This window comes from Sander lucioperca, chromosome 1, assembly GCF_008315115.2.
Source record: "Sander lucioperca isolate FBNREF2018 chromosome 1, SLUC_FBN_1.2, whole genome shotgun sequence".
NCBI lineage: Eukaryota > Metazoa > Chordata > Actinopteri > Perciformes > Percidae > Sander > Sander lucioperca.
The window spans coordinates 28,579,253-28,596,053 of NC_050173.1; the positions used below are offsets into that span (position 1 = coordinate 28,579,253).

The 16,801-nt window shown below is 38.7% G+C and overlaps 2 protein-coding genes across 2 annotated transcripts; one reads left to right on the top strand and one right to left on the bottom strand.

Annotated features, from left to right (window-relative positions):
* Positions 1-9: 9 nt before the first annotated feature.
* clic2 (chloride intracellular channel 2) lies at positions 10-5,852 on the bottom strand. Its single transcript, XM_031303397.2, has 6 exons — positions 5,516-5,852; positions 3,428-3,537; positions 2,730-2,855; positions 2,514-2,614; positions 1,936-2,117; positions 10-511 (listed from the first exon to the last, which is right to left on the bottom strand). Exons 1-6 carry the CDS (start codon positions 5,567-5,569, stop codon positions 350-352), a joined length of 735 nt encoding a protein of 244 aa, XP_031159257.1. The 5' UTR covers positions 5,570-5,852; the 3' UTR covers positions 10-349.
* Positions 5,853-9,753: 3,901 nt separating this feature from the next.
* Positions 9,754-15,321, top strand: si:ch73-335m24.2 (protein eva-1 homolog C). The gene is given in 9 exon segments (XM_036001636.1): positions 9,754-9,800; positions 9,802-9,872; positions 10,905-11,110; positions 11,196-11,319; positions 12,697-12,849; positions 13,762-13,905; positions 13,982-14,053; positions 14,141-14,221; positions 14,528-15,321. Coding segments are annotated over 9 exon segments (1,266 nt in total). The 5' UTR covers positions 9,754-9,768; the 3' UTR covers positions 14,911-15,321.
* The last annotated feature ends 1,480 nt before the right edge of the window (positions 15,322-16,801 follow it).

Here is a 16,801-nt window from a genome sequence, read left to right on the forward strand (position 1 = left end):
TTATGACAATTGAATTTGATAATTGTTTTTATTAGTACGATAGTGAGAGGATTGAATCATCAGCATGGAAAAAATCTATTTACACTATAAACAACAACAAACAACAACGTGGCATAAAGAGATCTGTCTGAGTGACTATGAATAAACAGTCAATACATACAACCAATAAAACATTTTGCTTCAGCATGTCCCAAAGTCTTACTGCAACAACAGGTGAAGGTATTTAAGGTGGAATAGTGTCTGATTCATGGCCACAGTTTACTCTTGTAGTTTGTAGGGCCCTCTACAGATCACCATCTCCAAATGCACGCTTACACTGAGTAAAAAACGGGACAGAGCATCAAAGGTTTTATTTCCTCTTGTTGACTACATTGAAGTAAGTCTTCTCGATTTCAATGTCAGCTGGACACGTCTGTTTGAACTCCTCTCTCTCGTAGGCGTTTTGAAGGTATCTCCACACGCCTGTGAACTCTGCAGGGATGTCAAAGTCGCAGTACTTCTTGGTAGCAACCTGAAATAAATGGGAAGAAAGATTAAAATTACACTAGTTGCATAGAGATCATAGGTGACAGAAGTACTGTTGCGGCTGTAAGGCAACGAGGGACTAAACACTGAGACTGAGAAGTAAAAGTTCAAATACAACAATGTAAAAATACTCTATGCTATACTGTTTAATGTTCTTTCCAACAGTGTATCATATTTTATGCTAATTGTAGGTTTCTAAAATCCTAATAATAACTGTCATATAAATGTAGTGGATATAAAAATACATTTCTTTTTTCAACGCAGTGGCGTAAACGTATAAAGTAGTATACGACAATGAAATACTCAAGTAAACTGTAAAAATACTACTGAAAATAAAAGTATGTAAGTATTATCAGCAAAATCAACATAACGTATAGAAAGTAAAAGTATTCATTATGCAGAAAATTGGCCCTTGTAACTGATGTATTATTATAAATTACATTGGTACATTGCAGTCCAAGACACATTGATGTATTGACCATTTCTTATTTTTTCATGTAACCCCTGGACTCAGCGTGACTCATGTATGAGGCTGAATATGTGTAACGTACAAAGCATCTCTGTTCCCTGTACTATTCAAACTTTAGGGACAACGTGTCTCTGTGATATGATAATGCTTGACCCTGAAGTCTGAATAGTACAGAGTGGTTGTTACCATATTCTTAATGCTGATGTGTCAGTGTGTAAGCAACATTTTACTGTTGTAGCTGGTGGGGGTGGAGCTAGTTTTAACCACTTTATACACAGTTCTGTAGTTTAGTCCAGTTGTTTCCAACCTAGGGGTCGGGTCCCTTCAATGGTCACAAGATACTTCTGAGGGGTCGTGAGATGATAAATGAGAGATAAATAAAGAGAAAACAAAGTTCTGATACACACTTTTCTATTTATTATTTTGACTTTCTCTAATTTCTTGCTTTTCTTTGGTGAAATATTGAAGAATTTTACCCCTTGGGGCCTTGAACAGTTATTTAAATGAAACTATCACAGCAGATTAGAGGAAAAATCCCTCTGTGGTTGAACTATTTAACAACTCATAGACATCTGAAATGTTACAAGTTGCCCCAGACGCTGTTTTTTTTTAAGGAGTCACAAGCCAAAACAGTTGAAAACCACTGGTTTAATATTTATTAATGCATTGGATTTTATGAACATATCATATGTTTTTATGTAAAATCTGAACATGAAAATAACATAACATGTAACCATATAATAACGCGGTCAAATAAATTAGTAGTGGAATAAAAAGGACAATATTTCCCTCTGAAATGTAGTGAATAGAAGTTTAAAGTAGCATAAAATGCAACTACTCAAGTAAGTCAAGTAAGACACCTAAACAGCCAGGAAACAAAAAAACCTACACTATACCAGATATTACCCCAAAATGAAAACACAACTGATGCTCTGTCTCACCATGATAACGTGCAGTTTGGGCAGCAGGTTGCAGTCAGCCAAGGTGAGGCGGTCCCCGTCCAGAAACTTCCTCTTGGAGATGGTGATGGTTTCTCTGGAGTTGTGGTCGATCTCCTCGGGGAGAGGCGAGATCAGGTAGTTGTCCAAGCGCTTGAACTCCCGCAGCAGGTTTTTCTCATGGACTGGCGGGTCAAAAACACAGAGATATGTTGTGTTGTTTTTGTATGGTGTAAATACCTACAGGTAAACTGTAAGGTAAAATCTAAATATACAGTAAGTACATTTACTCAAGTATTTTTAATTTTGAGGTACTTTTAAGATACGTTACGTGAGTGCTTCCATTTGATGCAACTTTATACATTTACTCCACTACCTTTATTTAACATCTGTTGTTACTTGTTACTTTGTAGATTAACGTATTGTATACATAAATTATGATGAGTTTATAAAAAACAATGGATTGCGATTGGTTAATCCCATCAAACTGAATATAAGTATCAGCTTCTGAAGGTGGGAATAAGTGAGAAAACATGATGAGCTGTTACATGTTTAATTCACTACAACAGCATCCAACTTACAGGCGTTATTGGGACTGTTCTTGATGAAAGCAGAGAACTTTGCAAAAATGTCAGCACCCACGTCAAAGGACTCTTTGTTTAGTGGGCTGAGATGAGGATACCTGCAGGAGTGAGAGAAGAAAGGAGAAGCCTGGGAGTAAACTTCTTTATTGAGAATAAGCCATCATCAAAATCACACCTTATTAATATTTGTGTAATGATTAAGTGCAACAATACCTGGGAGGGGCCAATGTTTGTTCAAGAAACTCCTCGATTTTGATGAAGTCTGTTTTGAGGGTGCCGTTGTAGAGGAGGAAAGGAGGGTTGGTCCCGGGGGCCAGGTCTTTGAGCTCAGCTGGCTTCCTGGAGAAAGAGGATGTAGAAAGATGAAGAGGAAGGAGGGCAAGGAGGGGGAAACATCTGACTTATAGGTGTATTAATTCAGTTCATTCAATCAGACTGTTATCAAGCACGTCCAAACTTAGAGCGTGTTGGTTATCGAGGCTGTCAGAACCAAATGTGGCTCTGTGGATTAATGATTTTAACATTGGCTGTTGGTTTAGTTAAAAAAACACAGCACTGGGAGTGGTCGGCTGTTTAAAAGGCATATGTGTGTGTGTGTGTGTGTGTGTGTGTGTTCTGAATCATTCAATTATCAGCATCCTTTCAAAGTTTCCTGATCTTATTTGCTCACTGGTAATGACCCAGAGAAATTAACACAATAAAGCTTCAATTAAAGAATGGGTTTGTTTGACAGCGACAGAGAGCTCTTTGTACGCTCCTCTCTCTCACCTCGGTCAAACAGATTGAGCAACACACCTATTCATAAGTGAGAAATGGTTTGGAATTGCTCTTAATTTCTCTTGCTTGCTTAATAGACTTCTATGTGAAAGTACCCATGACCAGATGTTCAGGAAGTGTGGATGGGTGCTTACTTCCTCATGTCGACCGTGGTCACTGTAAACTTGACTCCTTTCAGCCACAAAACCATGAAGAGCCGCTGACAGAAGGGACAGTTCCCCACGTTCTCACCATCATGTCCAGCCTGAAAAACACAAAAAGTAATGTTCAGCTTTTTGACCACGAGCCACAAATGTTGTTTTGCCAGTGAAGCAATCACAATAACTCTTTTCTCGTCTGCCGATAAACAAGTGATTTTGGAAGTGAATGGCGAGTCTGGACAGTTTCCTCATGGAGGGAAATACAGGCATTGTGTTGGAGTGGAAAACAACAGACACTAACATTTGAGCTCCTCCGTCTCGATGTCAAAGTGAATAGTTTGACATTTTGGGAAATGATTTGCTTTCTTGCTGGAAGTTAAATGAGAAGTTTGATACCATGGTCACGAATGAGTAGAGCTAGCAGCCTGTTAGCTTAGCTTAGCATAAAGCCTAAAAACGGAGGGAACAGCTGGCCTGGCTATGTTCAAAGGTAAAATCTGCAGTGATTTCCTGGAGTCTTATCTGTGCTCAACCAAGAAATAAATCTGCACATTACCCAACATAAAACCACTTAATGCCGTTTTTACACTTACTCTGTGGTACGGATTAAACAAAAGAGATATAACATATTAAAGGCGCAATAGGTAAGACTTATAAAACTAACTTTCTGTCATATTTGCTGAAACTGACCCTATGTTCCAGTAGAACTACATGATAATAAAAAAAAAAAAATCCGGCTCCTCTGGCACCACCTACAGTCTGTAGTGCGATCCACAGCTCCCTGTTCAGATGCACCAATCAGGGCCAGGGGGGGTGTCTAACTGCGTGTCAATCACTGCTCATGAACACACATTCATTCTCCCTTGTGGGGGGAGGGGCTTAGGAGACCGTTTTGGGATTTAGCAGAAAGGGGGGGAGGGACTGAGAAGTTGTCGATGTTCAAAATTTTTGGCTAAGTCCTGGATCTTCACAATCCTACCTACAGCACCTTTAATTAGTGAGTTTTAGAGGTGGTTCTCTTTGCACAGAGCCAGGCTAGGTGTTTCCCCTTGTTTCCAGTCTTTATGCTAAGCTAAGCATCTGCTGGCTTCGTACCCACACAGGGTCGTTTTCCATCCTCATATCGAAACCAGAGAACGTAACAGTCGTGGTTTTAAACATGTCGTTAACGTTGTGAAATGGTCACAGTTTGGTTACATTTAGGCACAAAAACTATCAAGTTACGTTTAGAAAAATATCGTAGTTTGGGTTAAAATCATGTACATTTGTTAGTTTACTTCACTTCCGGTTACGCACATGACGCAGAACATGACGTAGTTCTGTTTGTTCTGTAAAGTAAAAAAAACTGTTTACTTTCATTTTCAAGTTTGTTTGACACATGGACCACCCCAATCTGCCTCCTCCTTACGCTCGTAATTGCTGCTTGAACAAACGACTTATGGGAGAGGAAAGCCTCTGTTTTATATATCAGAAGATACACTGTCTCTGCACAGATGCCATCAACAAAATCCCATTTGTGGAGAATGAAGAGGTCCTGTATGATAATGGTTGGCTATTAGGCAACAACATGAGGTGAGAAATTAGAAAAATCAATATTTGTTTATATAGCTTCTCGATATAGAGGACTGTACATCTGAACGTGTGCGTGAGTAAAGTGGGTGTGCCTGGTTCTTGCTGGGGGCCAGTCTCCCTGCATGCTCTCAGCTCTGTCTGGGTGTGTGATGATAAGGTGGACTGTCAGTCAGAGTTCCTTGATAAAAAATGAGCTGTGACCCTCAGCAGGGATACAAACACTTCAGCATCTGTAGCACATGGTATCTGTAGATGGAGTTGTCCTCTGATTGTTTATACATTAACACAATGTAGATCTCTGCCCTTTTACCATGCTGATAAGTGACAGCAAATCCTTTATCTTTTCCTCTAAAAGAGAGGATATAAAACAGGTAAACTAGGACACATTTCATGTAGAATTGAATCGTGTGTTCTTTTGACAGTGAATTCAGGTGTAAATGACTTTCCCTCACATGTTGCAGCCAACTTCTTCTTACAAGTAGTTAGTGAAATTGAAAAGAAATGACTTACCTTAATGAACAACTCAATGCTTGGCTCCTTGTCAGAGTTCTGCCGAAGTGCCATGTTGTCCCAACAAAAGTTAAATAAGTTTAATTCACTTTCCTTTATTTTTAATCCTTGCTCCAGTCAAAGCTTCTCCTGAAGTTCTTTGCACCCCAGAAATCCACCCACAGAGCTAGAGAGAAAGAAATCAGATAACACGGCCCTTAAACAAGTGCTGCTCTGGTTTCAAGTGTCTCTGCGGTCGTGGTTGTCAGGAGAAAGTGTAACACCTCTTGGCTGGTTAGGTTTTGTCTGAGGGCTCCCTGGAGGCTATCGCTCTGAACATACTTCACAAGTGAGGGGAGAGGGAGGATCCAGAGAAATGGGCGGGGTACTCCCTCTTATATACCCAAAGCCAGCTTAAAATAGTTTCCTCTGCTCATTGCAATACACAGGAACTGATAACAGCTTATGACTCAAAAGACACAAATTCAGACCCACTCACATTCCAACACAGTTAGATATGGAGGGAATAATAGAATAGGAGCACTTTTCACATGAAGACTGTACTTGACACAAAGCACTCACTGTTCAGGCAAACAGAAGAGACACCTAATCTAATTTTGAGGCAGAAAGTTGTTTTGTCAACACAGGAATGTAAGAAATACCTGAACAAACAGTTTAAAAGTTTCTTGGTGTGCGTTTGTAATTTTGATTAGGATTTTGCTGCAATTATAAAGTAAAAATTATAAAATATGTCTTTGCTTCAGTGCTTTTTGACATACAAAAATCCACTTAATGCTCTCTTAAAATATAATGTATAGCTGAATAGAGAAGTCGAAGGTAGAATAGAGTCGATGGGATAAAGTAATTAAGTACATTTACTCAAATGCCATAAATAAGTACAATGTTTAATGTAATTTGAGTTCCCCACATAATAGAAGGAAATACTTTTTGTTCCATTACATTTATTTGACAACTATAGATAGTAGTTACTTTAATACATTTTAAATATTAAGTCATTTTTATTTCATCTGCATATACAAATTATGCACATCCTTGTATGTATTATAATTTGTTCTACTTAAATTGTTTTTCATACTTGTTGGTTTCTTTTTACCATCAAAGCAATTTCGTTGCTGCTTCATCTTGACCAGTTACAACAATAAAATGCTGGTTGAAGGTTAATGCAACCGTAATAATAATCCAATAACAGAAAAAAATAATAATTAACTAATTCTGCATAGTGATTACTTTTATTTGTCATCCTTTGAGTACATTTTACTGATAATATCTACATATTTTTACCAAGTAAAAGATTAAATGCAGGGCTTCTACTTGTAATGGAGTAGTTTACACTGTATACAATATCACCTTGTATTGCTACTTTCAGTTAAAAAAGATTTGAATATTGCTACCACTGCTTTTTGCTAATAGTATAATGTTTTCTACTCTAAAAAAAAAAACTCTGGAAAAGGTCAAGATGGGTTTAGTCACCATTCTTTTCAAACAATGACGGGATATTTATTTCAGGGGTATTTTGAGTAATGCATCATGGTGATGGGAATCCCCTCAGTGTTTTGGGCATAAAACGAAAAAGGTGCCTGTTACTTTTCATTAATGACTGGTTGTACATGAGTTGTTGAGGCGTGAAGAAAGTATGAAAAAAGCTTTGTGCTTTACAGCTTAAGGCATTTGATTTTTTTTCCACCTCTGAATACAATAATTGTTCTGGTGGTAATTAGTAATGAATAATAATAAAAACTAATGAATATGGCAGTTACCTTTCATCAGAGAGTTTGGGAGTGAAAGCTCAGCTCAGTATCTGTTTCTTGTAATGTTATGAATTACAGTAAATAGGGGAAGGGAAATTTTTATGACAAAATCCCCACGTTGTGGTTTAGACTTCCCTAAAAAAATAAGACCAACATCATGGGCAGAATTATGCAATGCAGCACAAGGAATTCAAAACAGAAGATACGAGGCTCTGTACTCCACTTTGCTTTATGTGGCTCTGTGCCATGAAAAACAAACCCATCAAATTGAAATTCCAAACAAATCCTTAAAAACACTTAACCATCACAGGAAATATAAAAAGTGTCAGAGAAAGAGAAGGAAGCATCCTCCTTTTTCCTTTTAAATATCTACAAAGTCAGGGAGGTTATGGCCTGAGATTTCCCAAATGTCTGAAAACTAATCTCCATTTCCACACAGTGGTACCACCCATCCTTCAAGTAGACAGTTTAAAAAAATAATTAGTTTATTTGTTGACACTTCCTGTGGGAGGTGAATGGAATTTTACTGGAGTATAAGGTGGGAGTGTCACTCTTACTTACGCACATGATTAAAATTTGGCCTAGCCTCCATTATAATGTCCACTCCGCTGCTATGGAGGGAGTGTTTATTGGAACTTGGGTGATAAATGTCTGAAGTGCCATTCAGATATTAACTTTGATTCACCATCACAACTGGCAGCAATTGCTGATAATGTCACAGTCATCACTGATGAATGACCTCACATGTATTATGCATCAGTGTTTGGTTGGTATGACAACAGCTATCACACACAAGGGTTGTGTAAGAGAGGAATTTAAGGTTAAAATCACAGCTTTTATAGTAAACTGAAACCAACTGATTCTGGATATCCAGAGAGGACATTCAACAAGAGAGATTTCCTGAGTATTTCTGGAAAAAAATCGTCAATGACCTTCTCAATTGCTCTTCAACAGAGGAGAGAGATACACATATCTCCACTGGACACACAGCAGCTGGAAATGACCTCTTGGAAACAAGTGCCTTATCTCCATAAACAGGACGCTCACTGTTGACAACCCAGTCCAAGAGAATAAGTCTTGATTTTGCCAATATGCGCACACATGCACGCACGCACACAAACACACACACACACACACACACACATACACACACACACACACACACACACACACACACACACACACACACACACACACACACACACACACACACACTCACACACACACACACACACACACACACAACATACACATATAAGGTCAAGAATACAGAAGAGCTCGGTAGGTTGGAAAATACACTTAAGCATAAAAAATAGCAGCAGGGGGAAATAGCTACTCTGGCTCTCTTCAGTTACATACATAACTACCTTGGTGTGAATTGGACTTACAAAAATTAAAATTTACAATAATTTGTAAACATGTGGTCCCCTGGTAATACTAGTCCCTCGCGAACAGGGCTTAAGAGGTGTTGGTAGGCATATGTTTGAAGTTTGGAGATAAGGAAGGCTAACTGTTTCCCACTGCTTCAAGTCTTTACGCAAAGCTATAGCCTCCTAGCTGCAGCTCCTGTGCTCCATACTGAAAGCGTCAACAGAGTTTACTAAAAAGAAAGGTTTTGAACAACTCACTTTAGCAGTTGGTTTTTCCGCTCGCCGCCATCTCGGCTTTTTAGTAAACTCTGTGTACACAAACAATGTTCTCAATGCTCGAGTTCATGTGTAGAGCCCCTGGTGATACTTCGAGCAAAGTTTCATGTTGTGTCGAGCCTTCTTAGTGTTTTAAAAATAGCGATTTTGATGCGATCATAGTAGTGCCCCTAGCACTCCCATTCAAAAGGCCATTTGACCGAAAACGAAAATACGGTAAATCTTAAAAGTGGTGCTTCCGTCCTAAATATGCTTTTAAACGAAAGTTTGACTGGGGTACATTCACAAAAAAACTCTAGGTTGCATTTTGGCGAGAGTTACACTTTAACACGCAGACATGGACATCGAACAATCTAAAATAAAGCAAACAAGTGCATTTCCCAAAATGTAAAACTATTTGTTTAAACTGTGTCCTTATACTCAAGCCACAAGCTGCACCAACTAATCAAAAAAGAAGTCACCTCACAGGTTTTTTGCAGCATGTTGCTTTAGTATAAAGATGTTGTTGTTTCATATTGTGAGTTTAATGTTAGACCAAAGTCTATAACCAAAATATTGACTTTTTATTAAACTTAGTGCTGATTGTGAGGGAGTTTGATACTTTCATTTGCATTACTTAGTTTACCTTTGCACCGTTCTATGTGAGCAATAAACAACAAGATTACACAGATGAATTTCACATGCATCCACACACACCAAGCTCAGGCAAAGCAACACTGGAGCTTAGACATCAAGCTTTTTTTATTGCTAAAGGGGGAGGCTGTTTTTTGTAAACACAATGCCATCATTGACCTACTGACCGCCCTCTCCCAGGCGGTCAATAGCACAACAACATTGGAACAAAACCCCAGGGTCTGTCATGCAGGATATGCACAATGACAGTGCCATGGAGTTACTGCTTGTTCTTATCTCTTCTTTTGGCTCTGAAGATTCGCACCGCACATTTGGCTCCTGATTTCTCTCGTAAGTGTTTTGTTTTTGTTGTCAATAATTGCTTATTCAGGAAAATGTCAAAATGCTGACAAGTTATTTTTTAGCTGTGAAGGGTTCCCATAGGGAGCTTCTGAGAGACATTAAGCATCCTGCAATTTTATATGCACATCCTGGTTTCTAAACAGCTGGTGCAACTCATGCTGAAAGAACAGAATCAGGCTGAACAGGTCCTGAACTTAGATCGTCACAGAATAGATACTTCCAAAGGATTAAATAAACTCCAGTTGAGTTGTTTTGACTCCTGGCTATAAAATATGTTGGATGACATTATGGTAACAATGATATGTTCGGACAAAGTCAAAGGTAGCATTTGTCCCAGACAAATCTATTTTAAGCAATAGCAGTGCATGTCTCTATCTGACCTCAGCAGAGTTTTCCATTTTTTGTGTGGCTGCAGACCATGAGGGGCCTAATAAGAGTTCATTGTGAGTGAGTGCCTGGTACTGCCTGCCTAACTAACACACACACACACACACACACACACACACACACACACACACACACACACACACACACACACACACACACACACGGAGTACAGGAAGCACACGTGGGAGTGCAGACTTCAGTATGCTCTGTTGTCTTGTATGTTTGTATGTGTTTTGTTCATAGTCCAAACATCTTGGAAAGCTACACCCAGTGACTGGGACACCACCCGACCACCAGGGCCGAGCTGTGAAGACTAAAAAAAAGCATCTAAGTCACACTATTTAAAAGGCGCTTCTAAATTGAGTAATAAGAACAAAGTCATTTCTTTGTTAAGCATGGAAAATAATTGTCTTTTAGTAATAAAGCAAATCTGAAACTTGTTTTATTACTGACGCAAGTTATAACCATTTATATTTTTAAATGGTGAAGTGACATATTAAACCACTGTTTGAAAATAGATATAACCTTTTCCAATATTTTTTCCACCTATATATGCTAACTAACTTAAATACGATCTCCCACAATCAGTAGATATATAAAGTGAAATTAGCATCACCTTGTGTTCTCTTTTAGAATATCTTCACACTATCCTGAAGAACCACACAGCTCATGCTTGTGAAGGGGACACGCTCATCATCGAGTGTCCCTCGAGGACGTCTGTGGCCGTACTCTCAGCATTCTACGGACGACGTGTTCCTAATCAGCATCTATGTCCCTCTGCAAACACAAACACAAGTGTGGAGGAGGATAAAGAATGCACATCCCCAGTTGCTATTGAGGTATATAAATTACTCTGTTTTAATAAAATGCTATTGTGACCAACACGGCAGATTACTCATGACACACGTTTTCCTATCCTTTTAGAAAGTGCTGTCAGAGTGTCAGGATCGGCGGTCCTGTCACATCCCTGTCTTCAGTCCAGTGTTTGGGCAGGACCCCTGTCCTCTCACCAGCAAGTACCTTCTGGTGGCCTACAAGTGCAGACCAGGTATGACATATGGTCCTATGCCTAATATGTGGACAATCATATAACTACAACAGTAGTGGTCAAGGTACTTATGTTCGTAAATCAAAGTATAAAGCAACTAAGTTTGTGTGTACTGCATGTTTAGGCTCTGCAAACAATGTACTTAATTTTCCAGAAGATCCCCATAGTGAAGCATGAAAGTTCAGTCAATTTAATTCAAGGTCATTCAGGGCTTTTGTCCATATCACACAGTCTTCATCAGGTGATCTGTTGTACGTTTGTATCTGATGACATGTTATGACTTCTTCATTCTTAGCACTTTTGGGACTTTTTGATTTATAAGTTAAACATGACAACATAATTATCTTCAGGAAAACATTGGCTAATGAAGGATGTGTGATGTGTTTAAAAGCCCTGGAAAAGGCTAAAAAGTTGGGGCTTGAGTTTGGGGAAACAACCCCAACTCAAGTGGCAGCCACTGGTTTCTGATCATTTTAGTAAAGTATGAAAATGTAGTGACTTGAAACTTGATTGAGATCTCTGTTTATATTTAGTTTAGTTTATTTAATTTTCATGTAATTGCATTTTCAGAAACTAAATATGTTTTTAGGGTGGATTGATTCAGAAAGTGTGTATTGCATACCACCTTTTTACTTTTTTAAATTCTAAATAAACCCTCAAGGAAGTATATGCAGTAGTGGAAGAAGTATGTAAAATCTTTCACTTAGCTAAAAGTAGAAATAACACAGTATAAAAATACTCCATTACAAGTTAAAGTTCTCCATTCAAAATGTTACCAGCAAAATGTACTTAAAGTAAATGTGCTCTTTATGAAGTGTTACTGAACATTTGACTGTTTCTAATGATGCATTGTCACATTTAATGCTGTCAAGGTGGAGCTCATTTGAACAACTTTGATACTTTTCTATACTGTTGGTTTAAGCTATAGCAATCCATCAAATTGTAAACAAACATATCTTTAACAAGTCTTTATCTGAAAATGAACTAGTTAATAAAGCATGTAGTGGAGTATTAAATACAGGATTTCCTTCTGAAATGTAGTGGAGTAGAAGTATTAAGTAGCATTAAATTGACATAATGCAGATTATGGCCACCACTCTTAAATATGGACAGATTTGTTCTGCACACAGGGCTAAGCAGAAAAAGATATTTTTCAAAAACAAACAGTACAGTAAAAAAAGATGTCAACCATTTTTTTTGTCTTTACATTTGATTTACAGAAATAAAAGTAGTGGCTTGAAGGAAGCTCAGCGGTAACATAACATCATGTTATTCATGAGCTAAAACATGCAAAAACATTAGTACAATATATTCCTTAACGTTTATGTTGATGTTCATCAAAATAATAATTTCTGTGTACCCATATCTGTTTTTCAGAGCACCACCGCACAAGGCTGGTGTGTGAAAATGAGCGTCTGAGGCTGATGTGTAAAAACGAGACTGTCCTTGCGATCTACTCGGCCACGTTTGGACACCTGCTGCATGGCAGTCCTTACTGTCCTCAGGAACCTGGATCACACATTGACATGGGTCGGTAACAGGGCGCTTAAGTGTCATCTAGTGGCAAAATAGTGGAACAAATATTAGTTCTATAGTCACCTGGGGTGTGACTACACAATATATGGTCATATTCAATATCTCCAGATCCTAGGCCTTTTCAGAAGCTCTGTAAACCAGCCTGGAACTGCAGTGTCTTTTTGGACCCTTTGTACAATAAATTCAAATGGATAAATCAAAAACTAAATAGTTATTTATCAATTTTTCAACATGAAAATGGATAATTTTGTTGTTGTCAGCCCCAGAATACAGTGGAGTGAGTGTGTCGACCAATCAGAGGCTGTCTTCCTGACTAGATCTCCAAATGCACCAGCAGCAATCAGTCCATGGATGTGACCCAGGCTGGATCTCACTTCCTTTAAATTGCATCCTCGGCTCCTCCACTTGCTTCCCTTCCTTGCGTCTTAATCCGTCTCACAGAGGAAGCATCGGAGAGATGGAAGAAATCATGGGAGGAGAGAGGAAACGAGGAAATGTGTTTTTAGACGGAGGAGACGTCCCTTCCTCTGAAGCGTCACGTGAATTCGTCAGCTGTATGGGCGGAGTTAGCAACGGCTTTCAGCTGCACAGCTTCCGGGAAGGCTGCTCTCCTGTATCCTCGCTCATAGCTCCTCGGAGATCCCTCCTCGATCCTCAATCCACGCCCCCTCGGGGCAGGAATAAGACTTTGAGACAATACATGCATTATTACAAAGGAGACCAGATGGGCAAATGGCTTAGACCTGAGAGGGATAGACACAGTGGAGAATAATTGGTGTGCTATTCATTTATTAGTATGCATTAGAGCTGAGATTTGAAACCAGAGCCTAATATTACAACAAGAAACAATCGTTTTATAATGAATGCATTACAGTTATTCATTTTACTAAACTTAATTTATTCCAGAGTGTTTGTCGCCTTCGGCTCTGAGGAAGGTGTCACGTAGGTGTCACAGCAGAGCCAACTGCTCAGTAGTGGCTGATACTTTAACCTTCGGGGACCCCTGCTTCCCGGGCACCAGGAAACACCTGCGCGTGTCCTTTACTTGTGGTAAGTGACAAACCGGATGTTACTGCTTGTGACATGATTTGCTGCATCGTATAAAAACCTTCAATTTTCTATTTAGTGCCCCGGTATCTTCTGGAAGATGTGGGTCGAGGGTCAATGGATCCTTTCATGATCTCAGACTACACACATGGTGAGAGTAAGACTGAAAAATTCACAGGTTTTGTTGCATGAAGCAGACTTTAAATGGTGTCTGAGCCCAGGCCCCTTTCACCTGCAGGTGGATGGTACACTGGCCCCACCTACAGGCCTCAAAACGTGCTCTTAACCAACTCTCTGGAGATCATTGAAAAAATACTGGGTATGTGCACTGATGCCTGTAGACCCCAGGCTATAGTGTTGCATGTACATTTCTGATCGTTGTTGTAGAGCATTTTTAAAAGGGACATAGCATGTTTCAGTTCTAAAAAATTAGACACTAACACAGTGGAAGAATTGGCTTTCCAAACGGCTCAGTTTAAAAACACCAGTATAGTTTTTTTAAGGAATAATTTTACTGCAGAAGGAAAGGATGATATACAGGGCGGAGAAGTATTCATTTGCAGTTTTATGCCATGTTTTAAATTTAGATTGATTTATGATCATCACAACCCTCGATCTCTTCCAGGTCTCCCAGAGCGAGTTGCTCTGTACTTTGTCTCTGGCATCTGTGCTGGTCTGGTTTTCCTGCTCTGCCTGTTTGGTATACGCTCCACACTAGTGAGGGATGTTAAAGATCTGGTTTCTGACCTGAAGGATGAGCTGAAAGCTTCTCGCAGACAGCGCAAGGAGCTCATGGAGGACCTCTTTGACGATGACATCTCAGACACGTCATCCTTCTGTCGCCTCACACAATCATACCGCACGACAGAAATTCTCAGTCCTTCCACTTTGACAGTAGAGATGGCTGATAGTGAGGTGGATCAGACGAGGGATCAGCCCAACGGAGACATTTGGCCACATCGAGACTCCAGCCCTTACGCCATTCATAAGATTAAAACCTTAAATTAAACAATTGAGAGAAGTTACAAGTATTAGAGAAACTACTGCTAAATCATCTTTGCATCTCTACTATGAAATTGAGGATGTGGACTGAAATTACATGCAGACATTTATTTTACTTATGCATGTATTGTCATTCATGGAAAATTGACTCTAAACAATAATGAGGGAAATACACAAAGTCTTAATGTGCTAGATTTATTGCAATCTTATTAAGAGTAACATCAGACGATTTGTTATTTAAATTAATTTTAAATGCAATGTAATTTATGAAATAACAGTGGGACCAAATCTTCAGCTTCAGCTAATTTTCTGACTACATTTGTTTTGGTTATTTGATGTCATGTAAAAACGTCAAAACCAGTATATACTGTACAAATAAAATAATTCTGAATAATAAAGCATGTTTTAATGGGGTGAGAATTGTGGTCTGTTTACAGTGATGCCTCGGTTTAATATTTCATAAAGAGCACCTGAAAGGTTAAAAAAACTACTGCAGAGGAATCCAGTGTAAATCTGTCAGTAGTTTGTGTCACAGGTGCACTTTAGGGTTATCCAGCAGTGTGTTATAACTTACTGTCAGTGGTGGAATGTACATTCACTCCATGAAATGATTATTTGCATAATGGATTCATCTGCTGATTATTTTCTCGACTAATTGATTGATTGATTGGATGATTGATTGTTTGGTTTGTAAGAATTCTAAAAAATAATGAGAAATGCCATTACAATCACCCAGAGCCCAACGTGAAACCTTCACAATGCTTGCTATTATATAACCAAACATCAAAATTGTTAAAAAAAAAAAAAAAATTAAATGTATTACAAATATTAAAATGAAAAGCAGCAAATACTCACATCAGTGAAGCTGGAACCATTATCGTCTTCTAAGCGACTATATTTTCAGCTATACGTGTATAGCCTACTGTTAGATAGTTTAAATTATGACAAAGCATTATATTTTATAACCTATTTATGTTTTGTATGTTTTCTGTGCAAAAGTCTTAATCCCAAATTTGTACCTAAGGCTATAGGAGTAGGCCTATAGGCTAAATGTACCTGCAGCAAGGTAATCCCAAACAAGACACACAATGTGTTTAGCATGATACACGCTTGCGTGTAAATTTGGAATGAAAATAATTGTGAATTTACCACATAATGTTGCAAATTTTGTTTCATGGTAGGCTACTTGCCGACAGGGCTGAGAAGCTGCATTAACTCACTCACTCTGGTCCACACTCCGAGGCAGAAGGTGGCGTTATGTGCCTCATCCTTGTTGCCAACCGCCACTAGAAATCAGGATGATGAAGCAGAATCCACGAATAATGTATGCTGCATTCATGTGTTCTCGAAATAATCGGAAAATAAATTCTCGACTGGAAAACTGGAAAACTCAAACGAATTCCCCAATTCCCCCATGGTGAGTTCCCTGAACGGAATGGCCCCTGAAATCGGAACTACTCGGAATCATAGAGAGTATAATGAAGGCGAACATTTTGCAACACGACTATATCGTCATATTACGCAGTAACATGGCGAACGAATAAAAATGTTTGGTTAAAAAGTATTTATTAATTCACATATTGCATATAATTTTTTGCTCACGTCACATGTATTTTGCAATTATGCTATTACCCGTTTGTAGCTGTCCAAGTGACCTAGATTAGTTTGAAAATGTATTTATTAGCATCAACCCAAGTCGGATAAAGCGTGGTTTTAAGTAACGTTACTGGTGCAGCAAGTCTGGGGTGGGACAAACAATCTGGAAATAAGTACTGGAAACAGCTGTTGTTTAAACGCTCTGAGAAATAAAAAAAAACAACACATATTCTTTGTAGAGTCATGTTTTCCCCATGGATGTATAAGTTGTCCCCACATTACAACACCGAAGTCGGAAGAA

Coding starts and splice junctions, on each gene's coding strand:
- clic2 (XM_031303397.2), bottom strand. CDS start 5,569: ATGGCACTTCGGCAGAACTCTGACAAGGAGCCAAGCATTGAGTTGTTC. Junction 2,856..3,427: donor ACCACGGTCGACATGAGGAA/GTAAGCACCCAT, acceptor CTCTTTCTCCAG/GAAGCCAGCTGAGCTCAAAG. Junction 512..1,935: donor CCAAACTGCACGTTATCATG/GTGAGACAGAGC, acceptor CATTTATTTCAG/GTTGCTACCAAGAAGTACTG.